Source organism: Littorina saxatilis, linkage group LG14 (genome assembly GCF_037325665.1).
Source record: "Littorina saxatilis isolate snail1 linkage group LG14, US_GU_Lsax_2.0, whole genome shotgun sequence".
NCBI classification, from domain to species: Eukaryota; Metazoa; Mollusca; class Gastropoda; order Littorinimorpha; family Littorinidae; genus Littorina; species Littorina saxatilis.
In genome coordinates this window covers 12,625,255-12,641,031 of record NC_090258.1, presented here as the reverse complement: position 1 = coordinate 12,641,031, position 15,777 = coordinate 12,625,255, and the positions used below count along the sequence as shown (strand labels likewise).

Below are 15,777 nucleotides of genomic sequence, written 5' to 3'. Positions count from 1 at the left end.
CACGGAGTTGTCTTGCTGGAGAATAGACGGTGAGGAGTTCAGAGAAGTAAGCAGGAGACGAGCCAGAAAAGAAGTTAAAGCAGAGGGTGGACAGTTTGTAGTCAATGCGGGCTTGAATAGGTAACCAGTGCAGTGTGTGAAGAAGTGGTGTTGCGTGATCTCGTTTTCGTGCTTTGAGAATGAGGCGTGCTGCCGAGTTATGGACTTTTTGTAGTTTATGCAGGAGGTACAGAGGACAGCCAGAGAGAAGAGAGTTGTAGTAAAGTTTAGAAAGAACAAAGGCACAGACAAGAGTGTTAGTTGTTTGAGAGGAGAGTGTGTTGCGAATGGTGCTGATCTTACGAAACTCAAAATAAGCTGCTCTACAGACTAAAGATATATGTTTGTTAAGAGTCATGTCAGATGAACAAGAAACAATTAACAAGTGGCTCTATCCCATCCCCCCCGTTTCCCCGTCGCGATATAACCTTGAACGGTTGAAAACGACGTTAAACACCAAATAAAGAAAGCAAATGTCAGATGAAAGGGTGAATCCAAGGTTTCTAGCTGATGGTGAGAAAAGAATGTCGGTGTTGCCTATTTGAACAGAAACAGGTTGGGGAGAGGGAAATGTAGTGTTCTTCTTTTTGCACAGTAAGACTTCAGTCTTATCATCATTCAGCTTAAGTTTGTTATTGACCATCCAAGATTTAACATCAGTGATGCATGTCTGAATGGTCTGGATGGCGGAATCGTTGCAAGCCCCTCGAGCAAATTTTTGACTAGTGCTTTTGTGAACAAGAAACAATTGACAAGTGGCTCTATTCCATCTTCCCCCTTCCCCCGTCGCGATATAACCTTCGTGGTTGAAAACGACGTTAAACACCAAATAAAGAAAGAAAGAAAGATGGCGGAATGTGTCTCTGCAGGGGGACTGGGTTTATACAGCTGGGTGTCATCAGCAAAAGACGCTTGATTTCTTTCACATCCTGTATTGGAGTTGGGTCAGCTTTCACTGGTGTCGTCTGAATCGGACAGTGAAGTGTGACTACTTGAAGTCTTGTACTTCCTGGTAGGCCTAGGATAGCTGGTCCATCAGCTTCTGTGATGTAGAACTCTTCAGTGTGCCACTTTGATTCTCCGTACTTGCAGGGTAGAGTAACAAATCCGAACTGATTGATGACGCTGCCGTTGTAAGCAATCAGTCTGGTTCTTCTTTGTTGTGTAGATCCTGGTTTCGGGTAACCATCTTCATCCAGCTGTTGTGGATATATGCGTCGAAATATTCTCAGTGGCATGATGTTGCCTTGAGCCCCTGTGTCGACTTTCACCTTGAGTTTTGCATGTTTGGTCTTGCTGAGCTTGATAGACAGATTGGCGTAAACTTCTGTGCGCTCGTCGCTGCTGCCGACTGTAGAGAAGTTGATTGGTTCGAAGGTGATGTTACCCTTGTCGTAGTCTGTGTCGTTTTCGTCTTCGGCGTTGACGAAGTCGTGACGGCGATGGCGATGAGGTGTGCCGGAGCGTCTTCTCTGCCATAAGCCTCCTTGTTGGTTTTCTCTTCCTCGTTGAGGCGAGTTTTGGCTGCCATGGCTGTTCGTCTTGCTACTGTGACAATACTTCTTCCAGTGGTTCATCTTGCCACATGCACCACATTTCGTGTTGAATGCTGGGCATTTTCTTGGTGCGTGCTCAATGCAACAGTTACCACATGCTTTGGTGTTCGTGATTCTTGAGTTGACTGCATCAACTGTGAATGGTTTGCTCAGGCTTCTCATTTTCTCCATCTGAATGACACTTGCTTCATGTGAGCGACATAGATCATGTGCCTGTCTCAGCGTCAGTGTGTCATCTTTGCGCAGGAGTTTTCTCTGCACTTCCAGGTACTTGATGCCAGCGATAATCTGCTCGATCAGTCTTTCATTTCTTGCTGCATCAGAAGAAAACTTGCACTTAAGCACTTTGGTTTTGCACCGTGTGACAAAATCATCTACCGGCACGGTGGCCTAGTGGTAAGGCGTCCGCCCCGTGAGCGGGAGGTCATGGGTTCGAACCCCGGCCGGGTCATACCTAAGACTTTAAAATTGGCAATCTAGTGGCTGCTCCGCCTGGCGTCTGGCATTATGGGGTTAGTGCTAGGACTGGTTGGTCCGGTGTCAGAATAATGTGACTGGGTGAGATATGAAGCCTGTGCTGCGACTTCTGTCTTGTGTGTGGCACACGTTATATGTCAAAGCAGCACCGCCCTGATATGGCCCTTCGTGGTCGGCTGGGCGTTAAGCAAACAAACAAACAAACAAACATCATCGTCATCGTTTGTTTTGATTCCATTACATGATTACTGAAGAAGGAGTTTTCACTCCGAAATATTTATTTCATTTTGGTGTTTGGGTGTTATTTTTTATTCTTAAACAAACAAACAAACAAACAAAATCATCTACAGTTTCAGTAGTATTCTGGCGAAACTGTTGGAGTTCAAGGCGATGAATCCTGAAGTTGTCTTGAGGTTCACTTTCAGCAAATTTGTCCCAAATGTTTTTTGGATCCTTGAGTTGTTCAGCTGATAGCCCCCAAGTGTTTGAAAGTCGCATACCTTTAGTTCCTGACCACAGAAAAATGTGACTGTAATGTCTCTCCACTTTCGTTTGCTCTGCAGTGAATCTGTACTCAAACATCTGCTTGAATTCTGCGAACGCTGTAGCCCTGTCTTGATTTGACCAATCCATCGATGGGTTGGGTAGACCGCCTGGTATGGGACCGCGTTCTGCCATGATAAAGCTTGCGTGACACGTGGAATGTGCTAGAAGTTTGACACGTGGTTCGTGCTGCTGCCTAAAACTACGCTCTGACGATGTCAGGGGTTTGGGAGCACATATTCACTACCCGCGCTGCCACCATGTGATGTTATTGTTTGCTGTTCATGTTGTTGTATGTGTGTCTTTCACTCACCCTCACTGCAGACTCAGGAGAAGTAGTTCAGTTTCAACATTGTATTGAGGTATTCATCTTGCAGGAAGTACAGCCATAAGGGAAGGGAAGATACTCTCAGTAAGCACAATATAACAGTATCCGCTATAGCTCAGAGGTACTGGGTTCCTGGTGTTTCACAGGTACCATGGATATCATTACAACAACACAGCTGTTAAACAGCTTTTTATTAGTTCATTCGTATACAACAAAAAGAAGTTTGAGTTTTTTAAATTTTGAACAAGACTACTTATGAAGAAGACTAAAACACAACATCAACGGAAAACTAGAAACAACTGAAGAACTAGGATGCAACAAGGGGAGGAGAAGAGAACAGCTAATCCGTACAACGCGAGCAGAGGGCGGCGAAGTTTTCAGTTTGGGTGAATGGCATTTATACTTGTCTCGTCATGAAACGAATTTGTCAACCGGTTATAAACGACTACATGAATGTTAGTGCCATGGGTTGTACATCTATTCTTCAGAGGGGAAGTGGGTATTTAGTGTGGAGTTACGAGATAAGAAAAGCGGAATGCGAAAGTTTGTGTCAGTTGGCAACGGCTAAGCTCACACAGGCACACACAAACGGCTGTTCCGTTTTACTCCCCTGTTTGTACTACATCTTTCGACTTTGGGCATTTTGTGGTGTTTTGGCCAAAAAAAATAATAGGTGTGGTTACGGTAACATAGCCAAAAAAAATAGGGTAGGAAGGTAGGCAATCACTTTTTTTTTTTAACCTTTTTTTTCTAATGTGTACAAATTAAACCTACTTGACAGGGAAATAAGTGTGCGACTCGGGCGCTTTCGCTTTCATTGCGTTTTCTGCACTCGTTTACTTGTTTTTTTTTGTATTTTTGTGACAAATGTAATAAAAAGTTATGGGGTCGGCCCCAAAAAATAGGGTAGGTCGGGTTACCGTAACCACACTTATTTTTTTTTAGGCCTTAGGGACAGAAAATAATTGGTTTAGTCCTGTTTCATCGGGAAGTTAGCAGAAAAGGGTATGCTATCGACATTTGTAAAGCTGAAAAACATTCCCGAGAAGAATTTCAAGTTGTCAGTGTATGCTGTTGTCGATTGAAACATCGTGTGGTACAGATGGGTAAACCGGAACCATGCGTCTTTGTTATTGCCAATATGCTTTTGGATATTGGCAAAAATGGCCGACTTCCGTAGCATTATGCTTTGATGATCTGAAGAGACCATCCAATCACAGCCCCTGAATTCCCCCACGTGTCCATCAGAATAGCTATATATACATGTAATGTACATACATTATATATACACACAAATATAAACACACACACAAATACACACACACACGCACGCACGCACATACATACACACACACACACACACACACACACAAACTGCAATACACGCAACACCAACAAAACACTTGTGCACAACGCACGAGTCTACGTGGCAGTTGCAGGCCATATAATTATGCAGAATAAGAAGTAAACATTCTGATATCTTTTCACTTTTTGATTTAATCATCATGAAGACCTATAACTCGTTAACTTCCTTCAGCATGCACTCGTCAGATTGGCTTATATAGGCTTCATTCTATAAAAGAGGAGCAACTGGATGCAATACTTATTCAGTATATACATTCTCCCCCCGCCGCCCGCCCCCCCACACACGCCCGCGTTCGTGAACAGAAAGGAAAACGCCGGAGTGAGTTAATGCCAGCGAAGCCTTGTTCTTCTATGTGTTTCTGTTTTAATTATATTGATGTATTTCTATTCATTGATTATTAGTGTTATGTGCTGCGTCTGAAATGATGCACGAAGCACACATACATACTATACACAAGTCCATCGAGCATGTCCATGTCCTGTCCAAGGGGACACTCTTCCAACACAATGATGCAGTACACAGTTCAACAATTTGTAATGTAAATATGCTGCGGGAGGATTTAATATCATTGCATGACCTAAAAAATATATTTATTTGTTTGTTGAGAAATTGTCTTTTCTTGAAGATACCTGTATGTGCTGAAAGTTGATTGTGAAATGTTTAGTAGAAAGACAATATGATCACACACACACACACACACACACACACACACACACACACACACACACACACACACACACACACACACACACACAGAGTTATTTTTTCTTATGTTTGACCACGTTTCTTTGATAAAATATATCACATCTCAATGCTACTTCCTAAGAAGGGACATAACGGTTCGCGTGTATAAAATGTGCTTGGTGCGATTCTTTCCCCTGGAACCTGCTAACGTTCTCTTCCTTGAAAGTGGTATAATGTACGAAGCGAGATAGAGAGACAGAGCACAAAACAACTGCCAGAACACCAGCTAAAACAATTCAAATAATTGTAAAAACACGAAGTTTATTCAAGTTAAAAATTAATATTCCACAAAAGCGAACGCAATCAAAAACTAACTTGAATCATGTTAGATGTTGTACTTTTCTATGACGTCTGCCGCAGTTAATATGTAATGCTTAATTTAAATAAAGAGGTCAGAAATAAACTACATCCGACGTTTTAGTGATTTGAGCAACACAGTATTTGTTGCTGCTTAGTTACCCCAAATATTTGTGGGTGATTAAGAAAGCCATTGGGGTACCGTCGAGAAGATAATATTGAAACTGACCTGCCAAGTCAACGTTTTTAAATCACAACAGTGTTCATTGGCTTTGACTTTAAGTACTGAGTTTGAAATGCGTTTTGTTACAGTGTTTTAGCTTTGGAACTTTCCAGAAAAAGGCATAATGCTGTTTAACATATGAGTTATTCTCCAGAGGAAATCATTTTACGAAGTTGATATTTCTTTACTTAAATGAAATGTACATTAACCATACAAATTGATTTCAATAATGAATACTGGTTCCATATTTTATCCTTGGCCTGCAGAGAAATAATTAGAAATACTTGCACAGTTTTTTTTGTCTACGTTCAGTAAATGACAAGGGTTTCAAAGTGAGTCAACTTCGTAACATGGAAGCCAAAAGTTGTCTGCATGTCTGTATCATTATCTAACTGGAGTATTACTGAACAAAGTAAAGAGAATACATTCGAGAATAACCCCTATGCTATCAGTTACAGCGTGTACATTGAAAAAAATGCAAAGCTGATACAAATCTTTAAAGGCATACTAACGCACTCCCGTGTTTACAAAGTGTAGTTTGCCCACAATCGATGTCAAACGCACCATAAGACCATATAATGACGATATGTCACCATGCGCGGACCATAATACATGCATTACAGCTTGTTCTAGCCTCTGAAAAAGTGAGGATGTCAACAAAGCCGCGGTGTTAGCTCCCTTGCATCAACGTTACATGTGTTGCCAAATCTATAAATAGGACCATCTAGATCAAAATAAAAATTCAAATATCTCAACATTTAAGGGCTCCTAGACCACAATATTTTGCAGGGAACTTAATTTAGTCTGTCTCCAGCTCTGGGTAAAGCAATTAGCGTGTATATTCATCAGCTTTCTATGCCTTTAAATAATTTTTTTTTTTTTTTTTTACTGATACAGTTTCAAAATCAAAACTAAAAGGGAAACAACAATGAAAACAAAACTAACGAAATCAATCCAATAAAAATTCAAATATATTATACACACCTCTTAAGTCTAAATACGATTCGCTAACACACTCGTTAAGGTAAAATGTGCATGTACCTTAGGCGCAGAAAAATTCGAACTTAATATAATGTTTTTCTGGTAGTACTTTGATCAATTCACAGGTGCACATATAAAACTATGTGTGAAACTATACCGCATAATTATGCAGCATGCTCTGTATTAGAAAAAAAAAAAGCAAAATGTAGAACGGTATTCGAGTATTTTCGCCAATCTAAAAATAGAAACGGGAACACTTGCTGTCTCGAAGCAGTGACTACTTGCTGCCAATTTTCTTTGTTGCTCAAGTTTTCAGTGCCAGTATATGCTTAAAACTAGAAACATTATCACCATCTGAGTACAGCTTATCAATCTCAGGCTCAGATGAACTCACTGTGCTGAAATATCAGCTTGCACAAATTCCTGACTGTCAATCGCGAAAGTTTGCTACAATGGCGAACAGAGCACAGGCGCACCAAAAAGGGATTTTATGCAACAGATTATGACCGTACGTGATGTATACCAAAAATATATCAGGAAAACCAAGCAAAGTATTGATCTTTTTAAAAAATCTGTCAACATGCAACGATAATTTAATCAATAAACTGTTTGTGTTGTTATTTTGAGTGCATAGAAGGGCTTGTCCTTAGAATAAAGTAAATGGGAATTTCCGTAGCGAGTCATCCGAAGATATCTTCGGACAAGGGAGTAAACTGGTAAGAGTTAAAGAAAAACCTTCAACAAACATTAAAACGATCGGATTATCACAGTAAAACACTGACTTTATACCAAAGAGTTCTTGCTTTGTTTATTTTACCAATGTAGTTGAGAACACTTTTTCAAGTATTTCTCCAAAGGTCGTTACATACAAGTAAAAAGTTATTGTTATTTCTGTCAATACTACATTTGTGTTCTAATTTTTAGAGAATGTGCACAATGCTAAGCTTTTAAAAATATAATATTTTCAAACAAGAACATCAAAGAAATCACAACGAATACCAACAACTACAATTTGAAGAAAAAAAATCGTACAAAAAGGAGTCTTACTGTACATTTGAATGAAACTTGTACAAAGTCAAAATATCACAGTGGGGCGATGTCTGATAATTCTACTTTCTCTGTCACTTACCACCACTTAACACGTTTCTAAACGTTTCTGAAAGTGTCATTAATAAAACAATCATGCGCGTAAAAAAATAAGAACGGATATAGTTCATGGGATGTTTTACTATAGACAAAACGAAACATCCACAGTTACGCCAACCTAGTGGTCTTTGTTGAGGAAATATGTACAAAATTAATGATAGAGGCAAATAAAAGAAATTATCTGAGAAGGCAATGCATTCGACTCTGGGCATCTTCAAAATCATTTACGAATTATTATTATCAATATTAAGAATATTCTTTTTTCTATTATTCTTTTTGTACTTTCGTCAGTTTTCTTTTTTCTGTTTTGTTTCTTCCTAAGGCTGAAAGCAGAAAGAAAGATCCCATTCCCAAAGGTAAAAAGGTAAGCTGAAGAGACGAAAAACAACAATAACCAACCATCGTCATAAACGCCATCTAAAGAAGACTAAAGGTGTCGAAACCGTTGTACTTCTCCATAAGTGTCCTCTTCTGAAATATCTGAGTATAGTAATTTGTGGTCTTTTATTTATTTTCTATCACGCTGTCACCATTGTTCTTCTGCTCTGGTTTAAACAAAACTGTATTCAATTTAAATGCCGTGGTAAATATACAATATCTGGCATTAAGGGTCAGGACTGAAGCATGCCAGAAAATCCCAGAAACACGGCAGAAGTATGTAAGATGGCTCTGATCACTGGTCGTTTCCTCCTGTCGTACGACTCTCTGATGATTGCGCCGCTAAGATTTAGGAGAGAGACTCGGAACCTGTGGTATACTGGATGTTCGAAACCAGGCCGTTTGTGTCGTCACGTGCGTTACGACCTGCAGAGAGAAACGAATAAAATAAATTTAAAATAATTATGCAGAAATTCGCTTTTTTTTTATTGGGCATTCGATTATTTAGGGGACAGTTTGAAAATAAAACATAAAAATTAACTTTACAATTGTATTAATGACTTCAGCAAGATGTCCAGCTTTCCAAATCCAACTAAGAGAGAAAGAGAAAGAGAAAGAGAGAGAGAGACAGAGACAGAGACAAGTATTACGATTTACGACTAGACCTTTTCTTACAATATGTCTATTAGACGCACAAACACGCAATAAAACATATTTAAAACAAAAAGTGGTGGGACAAGGCTGATGATGGTGATCTTCACCATACTGGTGACTGTGGAAAATTAAGACGCGTTAAATTAGACAGACATGAAGTGGTTTTTAATACAGAGAGAGAAAGAGGGGGGGGGGGGGGGGGGCGAGTGACAGAGAGAGAGAGAGAGAGAGAGAGAGAGAGAGAGAGAGAGAGAGAGAGAGAGAGAGATACAGGGAGAATGACAGAAAGAGAAAAAATAAGCACGAAAGAGAGAGTTTTTTGTAAACGTCCCTTCAACCGATATTGCTATGCAGGACAGAAAGATAGCAACAACAAAACAGAGATTTCATACAGATTGCTGTGTAAATGCTCATAAATATCACCGTCAGCAATAACAACGACAACTACCACAACCATCAGACACTCGATCTCATGTCAAACTCAGTTCCCCTGGCAAATTTGGTCGTCACACCCTTTTAACACAGCCCCCCCTCCCCCTCCATTACCATTGCCCCTTCCCATGTCCCTCGCGCCTCTTCTCTTACGTTTCTTCCAGAAGACGATTCCTACGATTCCTACGATGACAATGATGATGACAACACCAACACCAACAACCGCACCAACAATGGACCTTGTTGAGGTTGAGGAGTCTGTTGAGGAGCCCGTTTTTCCGTGGACGTTGCTGGACGTTCCTGTAAAAGTAAATGAATTAATTTGCAGAGGGATTTTTAATGAAGTCGTTTGTAAATAAAGTGAATACACCGTGACGGCTTGGTACACCCGTTTTAAATCTAAATGTAGAGCTTTACACTTCACAGAGAACACAGACTTGTCACCTGGAAGGCTGTAGAGATTCCGTTACATTTGTGAACGTATTGTAGGTTTTGTGATAAATTGTTATACCTCTTATTTGTTTGCCATACTCCTCGTAGGCTCTATAATGATAATTGAAATCTTGAATCTTGCCAAAAATAGTCTCTCTTAAAACAGCCTTCATGGGAGCACAATCTGACTTTGTCAAACTAGGAACATGTTATCTCATAACAGTAATGTGAACTTGAAAATATATTTGTCTACATTCTGAACAGTCAAACATACAAAACTGTGAGGAAGCCAAACGAAAAAGAGGGAGCAGACGAGAGTGTGAGAGAGAGAGAGAGAGAGAGAGAGAGAGAGAGAGAGAGAGAGAGAGAGAGAGAGAGAGAGAAAGCGAGAGACAGAGACAGAGAGAGACAGAGAGAAAGAGAGAGAGACAGACAGACAGACAGACAGACAGACAGACAGACAGACAGACAGACAGACAGTGAAGAAAGAGGTTGGTATGTATTGATGAAGAAGAGGAAGGAGAGAAGAACTTGACAGGAAAAGGAAGTGGATGGTGAGGGAGCCAATGAAGCTTCCTTAACCACCATCACCCAATTCTTTGAATTCGCTTCTTACCATTTACGCGCAGAGTGATCGTTTCACTCAGCTTGTAGAAGTCACGATTCATCCAATCCCCCGTACATACGCAGCTCATCGCGTCGTCTTCAGGCTCCAAAGAGCGAATGTCAAGGACGCTTTGTACTTTGTTTTGGCCTCTGACGTCCGTCTTGTTATCCGGATGGCTGTTGCACCAGAAGTTCACGGATGTGACCAACGGTTTGCCGCCACTGACCGTACAGGTGAGCGTCAACCTTTCGCCCGCTTGTTTCATTTCGCCTGCCGTGTACCCCGTGATAGTTGGTGCAGATGGTGGTGGATCTGTTGAGAGAGGAGTACGGTTAAGTACCTTGCAAACGCCCCAAAGTAGATTGTGGGCGATTACTGGGTACTGCATCCAATACAGGAACAGTCCCTTGTTCCAATGACATTTAGTCACTTGGCATGAACGTGTCAAAGGCATGGGTTTTTTTGCTGTACAATACTATCCTCACTTTCTTTTCCCCTCACTTTCAGTACAAGGCAAACTGTCGGACATTTGAAGGAGGATTCTATGCCGTTTGTTTTCTGCCTATCTGTCCCATTCACTCAACCACAGGTGTTTGATGTTCTGTTTTGTGTGAGACTTGAAATCTGAAAACTTGGTGTGCTTGTCAGTGATCAGCATTTCTTTCTATTCTTTTGCAGCTTGATCAGCTGTTGAGTTGCTTTGAATTCCAACATGCGAGGGTACCCATAGAAACAACATCTTTTTGAACATGAACGTGTGATGTAACTGTGACTAATATTAAATCGATCAGAAACGCATGTAGCTCTTGAATTTCTACATGAAAAGGATGTTTTAGTTTCATGCCTTTCACGGCTGTTAATGCCAAGCTAAAGAAGTATACATTCTGTTTTCGTTGTTTGGAACACCTATTTCAACTTATTGTAATTGGCGGCAACAACAAAGATCGCTGTGGACTTTATAATATTATCTCTTTCAGGGATAATATACCCTTATTGAGACAGACAGACAATGTTCCTCCGATACCGCACCAAGCAGCGTTCGAGCTGAACAATGACTGTTGAGATCTATGTAACGTGTCAAATCTAGGTCAAAAATACAAATAGTATTGATGTATTTATCAATTTTCAGCTACAATTCCTTTTATTTGTTTACGACTTAACCCACACAAATATTCACTGTTTTGTAGTCTCGGCTATAGCAGCCTAAATAGGACCTTTGAAGGACTCTGATGTCACATGGCTCAAAGAAGGGAAACCCAATGTTCAATCGATACATAATGCAGTTAAACTTTCGGTTGAGGCTAATTTCAAAATAATAACATCTATTTCATTCTGTACGAAATCGCCAGCAGCCTCCCTGTACTCACATTCCAAACGGATTTGATACACAGCGGTCTGCGACGTCCAACCATACTCCATATTTGCCATGCATGTAACATTTTTCTCATTGTCGGAAGCTTGAGGTCTCAAGACGCACGTGTTACCGATTAGATGAAAGCACGGTACGTTCCACTCGTAACCTATGACCTTTATGTTGTGGTCAAGGACACAGGTCAAGTTCAGCTCAAGTAATCCGTTCGTCACGAACGGTTTGGGCGCCGAGGAACTGATGCTAGCTTGGACAACGAACGGCTTAGGGGTGGTGGTGGTGGTGGTTGAACTTGTAGTTGTTGATCTGGGTGAGGGTTCATCGCCTGTGAATTGATTCATCAAATAAATGATGAAATGTTTTCTGGTTAAAATACAGTCATCAAAAGGAACAAAAACCCGCATGTTTTAAAAGCTAAACTTTGATAAATAACTAAATAAATATTCAATGAATGAATACTAGAAAAACAGGAATAAACAAACACATAAACGAATAAATTCATAACGAAATAAATACATAAACAAATAAACAAGTAAATGAATTACTAAGAATAGAAAAATAGTTCTTCTTTAATTGCTTTTACATATTTACCAGGTAACCCATACCTGCAGCTCAAAAATTTGGTTCCTGATGAATTAAGAAAGTAAAGAAAAATTAGACATACCAATACAAACTGAGTTCTAATTTAAGTACAAAATTAATGTGTTTAGGAACCTGTCAGAAGTATATGAATGGTTGAAGCAGGTGAAATCATAGTTCATCATGTAATAGATTGTTACCAAAACAATTCACATGGTAACTGGAATTAGATAGTTCCTTGCTGCTTGCATGTGCATGACTTGTTTTCAAGTATATATTACTACACATAGCTTGGCCTACCACAATGTTTCCCGTCAGACGTGAGATTCTGACCATCAGGACATGCGCACTTGCTCCTGTTGTTCGGCAACGGTATGCAAATTATGCTACATCCTCCATTGTTGTTTCCGCATCCGTTTGGGCCTGAAAATGTGTATCCAATCAAACGAGTAAAACCATCAATAGGGTTAAGGTGACCTAAACACGAAGTCAGAACATTATTTTGCTTCAACTTTTCTTGAATAATGGCTCTACGTATACGCTAGGTCTGGCGTTAATTTAACGAACCGTACGCAGTAGCACGAAATGCAAGGAGATATAAATTGTATCCACAACTAAAATTATCATTTAGGACCACGTGACTTGGAGACCAGGTTAGAATGTTGTGTTGTTGTTTCAAATGTTTCAGAAGGAAAAGTCTGCAATGCAAATATTGGCCAACTACTGTAGTCTTTGATGGTATTCATTTGAAAGGTGCAGCTGTGTACACAATGAGGTAAAAATATGAATAACATGTTTTTACTATTATTACCAGCTATTGTGTTTTCAGCGTAGCAATAGGGCTCGATATTTAGACGAGACAAGTATAATGCCGACGAGTCGAAGACGAGTCGCATTATACTTGTTCGAGTCTACGAATACGAATACGAATACGAATACGAATACTTTATTATCTCATACAGAGAAATTTCAGTGTGGTGCACATTAAAAGACAAAACAAATAATAAGACAACAGATAAAAATACCATACGAAGCATACTAAGCATACTACACTCGCGCACGCATATGTACACTAACAGGAATAGTAACATGATTCCAAATAGGTTAAAAGTTTAACGCTAAAAACTATCATTATCACAGGACTAGATATGTCATTGAACAATATTTATCACAGGACTAGTCATTCGAGGGTTATCACATTCATTCATCACAGAAATCAGTGCATATGTTCACCGGTACACATACTAGTTTTAATTAACTTAGGTATTTAAAAAGCCAATTGACTTTGGAATAAAACTGTTCTTAGTTCTGAGCGTGCGGAATCTGGGAGTGCGGAGGCGACGTCCTGAGGGCAGGACCTCAAAGTGGTGAGCGAGCACATGACTACTATCCTGGATGATGCAACGGGCCTTTCGCACCACACGTCGTTCATACAGCACAGTCAATCCTTCCTGTCTCACCCCCACAATCTTACCACATGTGTTCACCACCCGCCCAAGCACATTCTTACTCTTCATTCATTGAATCCATTCTCACTTTCTCTTTCATCTGCTGGTATGGAGGTCTGTGTGTGAAGTATAGAATGTTTGGAGGATGCGGCTGTTGATGTTCAGACTTCTGAGCTTTTGTAAGCAGTAGATTCTTGACTGACACTTCTTGTGGATAGCTTTAGTGTTTGAGGAGAAATTTAGTTTGTTGTCAATGACTGTTCCGAGATATTTGTATTCAGTCACTCGCTCAACTTTCACACCATCTATGTACAAATCTGAAACTGTAGCTGGGTTTTTGCGAAAGTCAATAACTAGCTCTTTTGTTTTTGTTACATTTAGGGCTAAATAGTTATCTTTACACCAGGAGCTGAAATTTTGAACTTCAGAAAAATAAACAGAATCAGAGTCAGACAGGTCTTCAAGGGCAGAATCGTCAGAATATTTCACAAGAGGGGTCGTAACAGTGCCTTGACAATCGTTAGTGTATAATGTGAACAGAACTGGAGACAATACTGTGCCCTGAGGGGCTCCAGTAGAAGTACTAACTATGGATGAAAGTGCGCTATGGAAACGGACGGACCGGATCACTTGAAATATCGGACCCTATTGCTACGATGAAAACACAATAGCGTTTATATAGCTATTCTGACATTAAATTCTGTGTTAAAATCATGTTTTTGTCAGCAACAAGTACCAGAATGGTCCATGAAGCCACGGAAATAACCGAACATTGAAAAACCCACGGACATGTATTACGGAGAAAACTCGAGATAACCGGATGTTTAGCATTACGTCAATATGCTAGGAATCATATGACGTCATGACGTATCATGCTTGCCTACGTATATTGTATGTTCGAAAGTCTGACTTCTGTTGGGAATTCGCGTGGTGAAGACTGCGGTAAATCTGTAGATGATAAGAGAACAAGGATTGTCTCAGAAGAAACGACTAAATGTTTCAGACCGGTAACTTCATTTGAAACATTGCACTATACAATGGACGTTCTATGTGACAGGAGAGTTTGCTGATTTTGTGTTAAACATTGGAGAGATCGTCTGCTAGAATCAGAGATAGCTAGGTCGCTTCAGATTGCAGCTTCTGTAAATTTGCAAGGTTTGTTGCCTGTTAAAGAACTGGATTTTACACGTAATGTATGTCATGTACAGTAAGCAACAACAAAAAAACACACAAAGCAAATGGCATCGTCTGTCGACTAGTCACAGAAACAAACCTGGCGAGGTATGCGTGTACTTTATACACGTGAAAGAAACCGGAACCAAGCGTCTTTGTTATTGACAATATGCTTTTGGATATTGAGTAAAATGGCCGACTTCCGAAGCATTATGCTTTGATGATCGGAAGAGACCATCCAATCACAGCCCCCGAATACCCCCACGTGTTCATCAGAATAGCTATATTACCAGATATTGTGTTTTCAGCGTAGCAATAGGGCCCGATATTTAGACGAGACAAGTATAATGCCGACGAGTCGAAGACGAGTCGCATTATACTTGTTCGAGTCTAAATATCGGACCCTATTGCTACGATGAAAACACAATAGCGTTTATATAGCTATTCTGACATTAAATTCTGTGTTAAAATCATGTTTTTGTCAGCAACAAGTACCAGAATGATCCATGTCGTTGATTGCAGACGACGGTTCCCTTTCGGCATGAAGACACGGAAATAACCGAACATTAAAAAACCCACGGACATGTATTACCGAGAAAACTCGAGATAACCGGATGTTTAACATTACGTCAAAATGCTAGGAATCATATGACGTCATGACGTATCATGCTTGCCTACGTAGATTGTATGTTCGAAAGTCTGACTTCTGTTGGGAATTCGCGTGGTGAAGACTGCGGTAAATCTGTAGATGATAAGAGAACAAGGATTGTCTCAGAAGAAACGACTAAATGTTTCAGACCGGTAACTTCATTTGAACATTGCACTATACAATGGACGTTCTATGTGACAGGAGAGTTTGCTGATTTTGTGTTAAACATTGGAGAGATCGTCTGCTAGAATTATAGATAGGTCGCTTCAGATTGCAGCTTCTGTAAATTTGCACGGTTTGTTGCCTGTTAAAGAACTGGATTTTACACGTAATGTATGTCATGTACATTAAGCAAC

General features: G+C 40.1%; 1 protein-coding gene and 1 non-coding gene across 3 annotated transcripts in view; one reads left to right on the top strand and one right to left on the bottom strand.

Annotated features, from left to right (window-relative positions):
• The first annotated feature begins 1,974 nt into the window (after positions 1–1,974).
• On the top strand, positions 1,975–2,046 carry Trnat-cgu (transfer RNA threonine (anticodon CGU)). Its single transcript has one exon. It is a non-coding gene; the product is annotated as a tRNA-Thr (tRNA).
• Positions 2,047–5,294: 3,248 nt separating this feature from the next.
• Positions 5,295–15,777, bottom strand: part of LOC138947129 (low-density lipoprotein receptor-related protein 4-like) — a 50,694-nt gene continuing 40,211 nt past the window's right edge. Inside the window, exons 18-22 of one of the 2 annotated variants that reach the window (XM_070318574.1) lie at positions 12,452–12,574; positions 11,571–11,897; positions 10,213–10,515; positions 9,318–9,464; positions 5,295–8,504 (exon numbers count right to left, since the gene is read on the bottom strand). In XM_070318574.1, coding sequence (XP_070174675.1) covers positions 8,428–8,504; positions 9,318–9,464; positions 10,213–10,515; positions 11,571–11,897; positions 12,452–12,574 — 977 coding nt within the window. In that variant the 3' untranslated portion in view covers positions 5,295–8,427. The remainder of the gene's footprint in view (positions 8,505–9,317; positions 9,465–10,212; positions 10,516–11,570; positions 11,898–12,451; positions 12,575–15,777) is intronic. The other variant, XM_070318575.1, reaches the window with a different exon arrangement.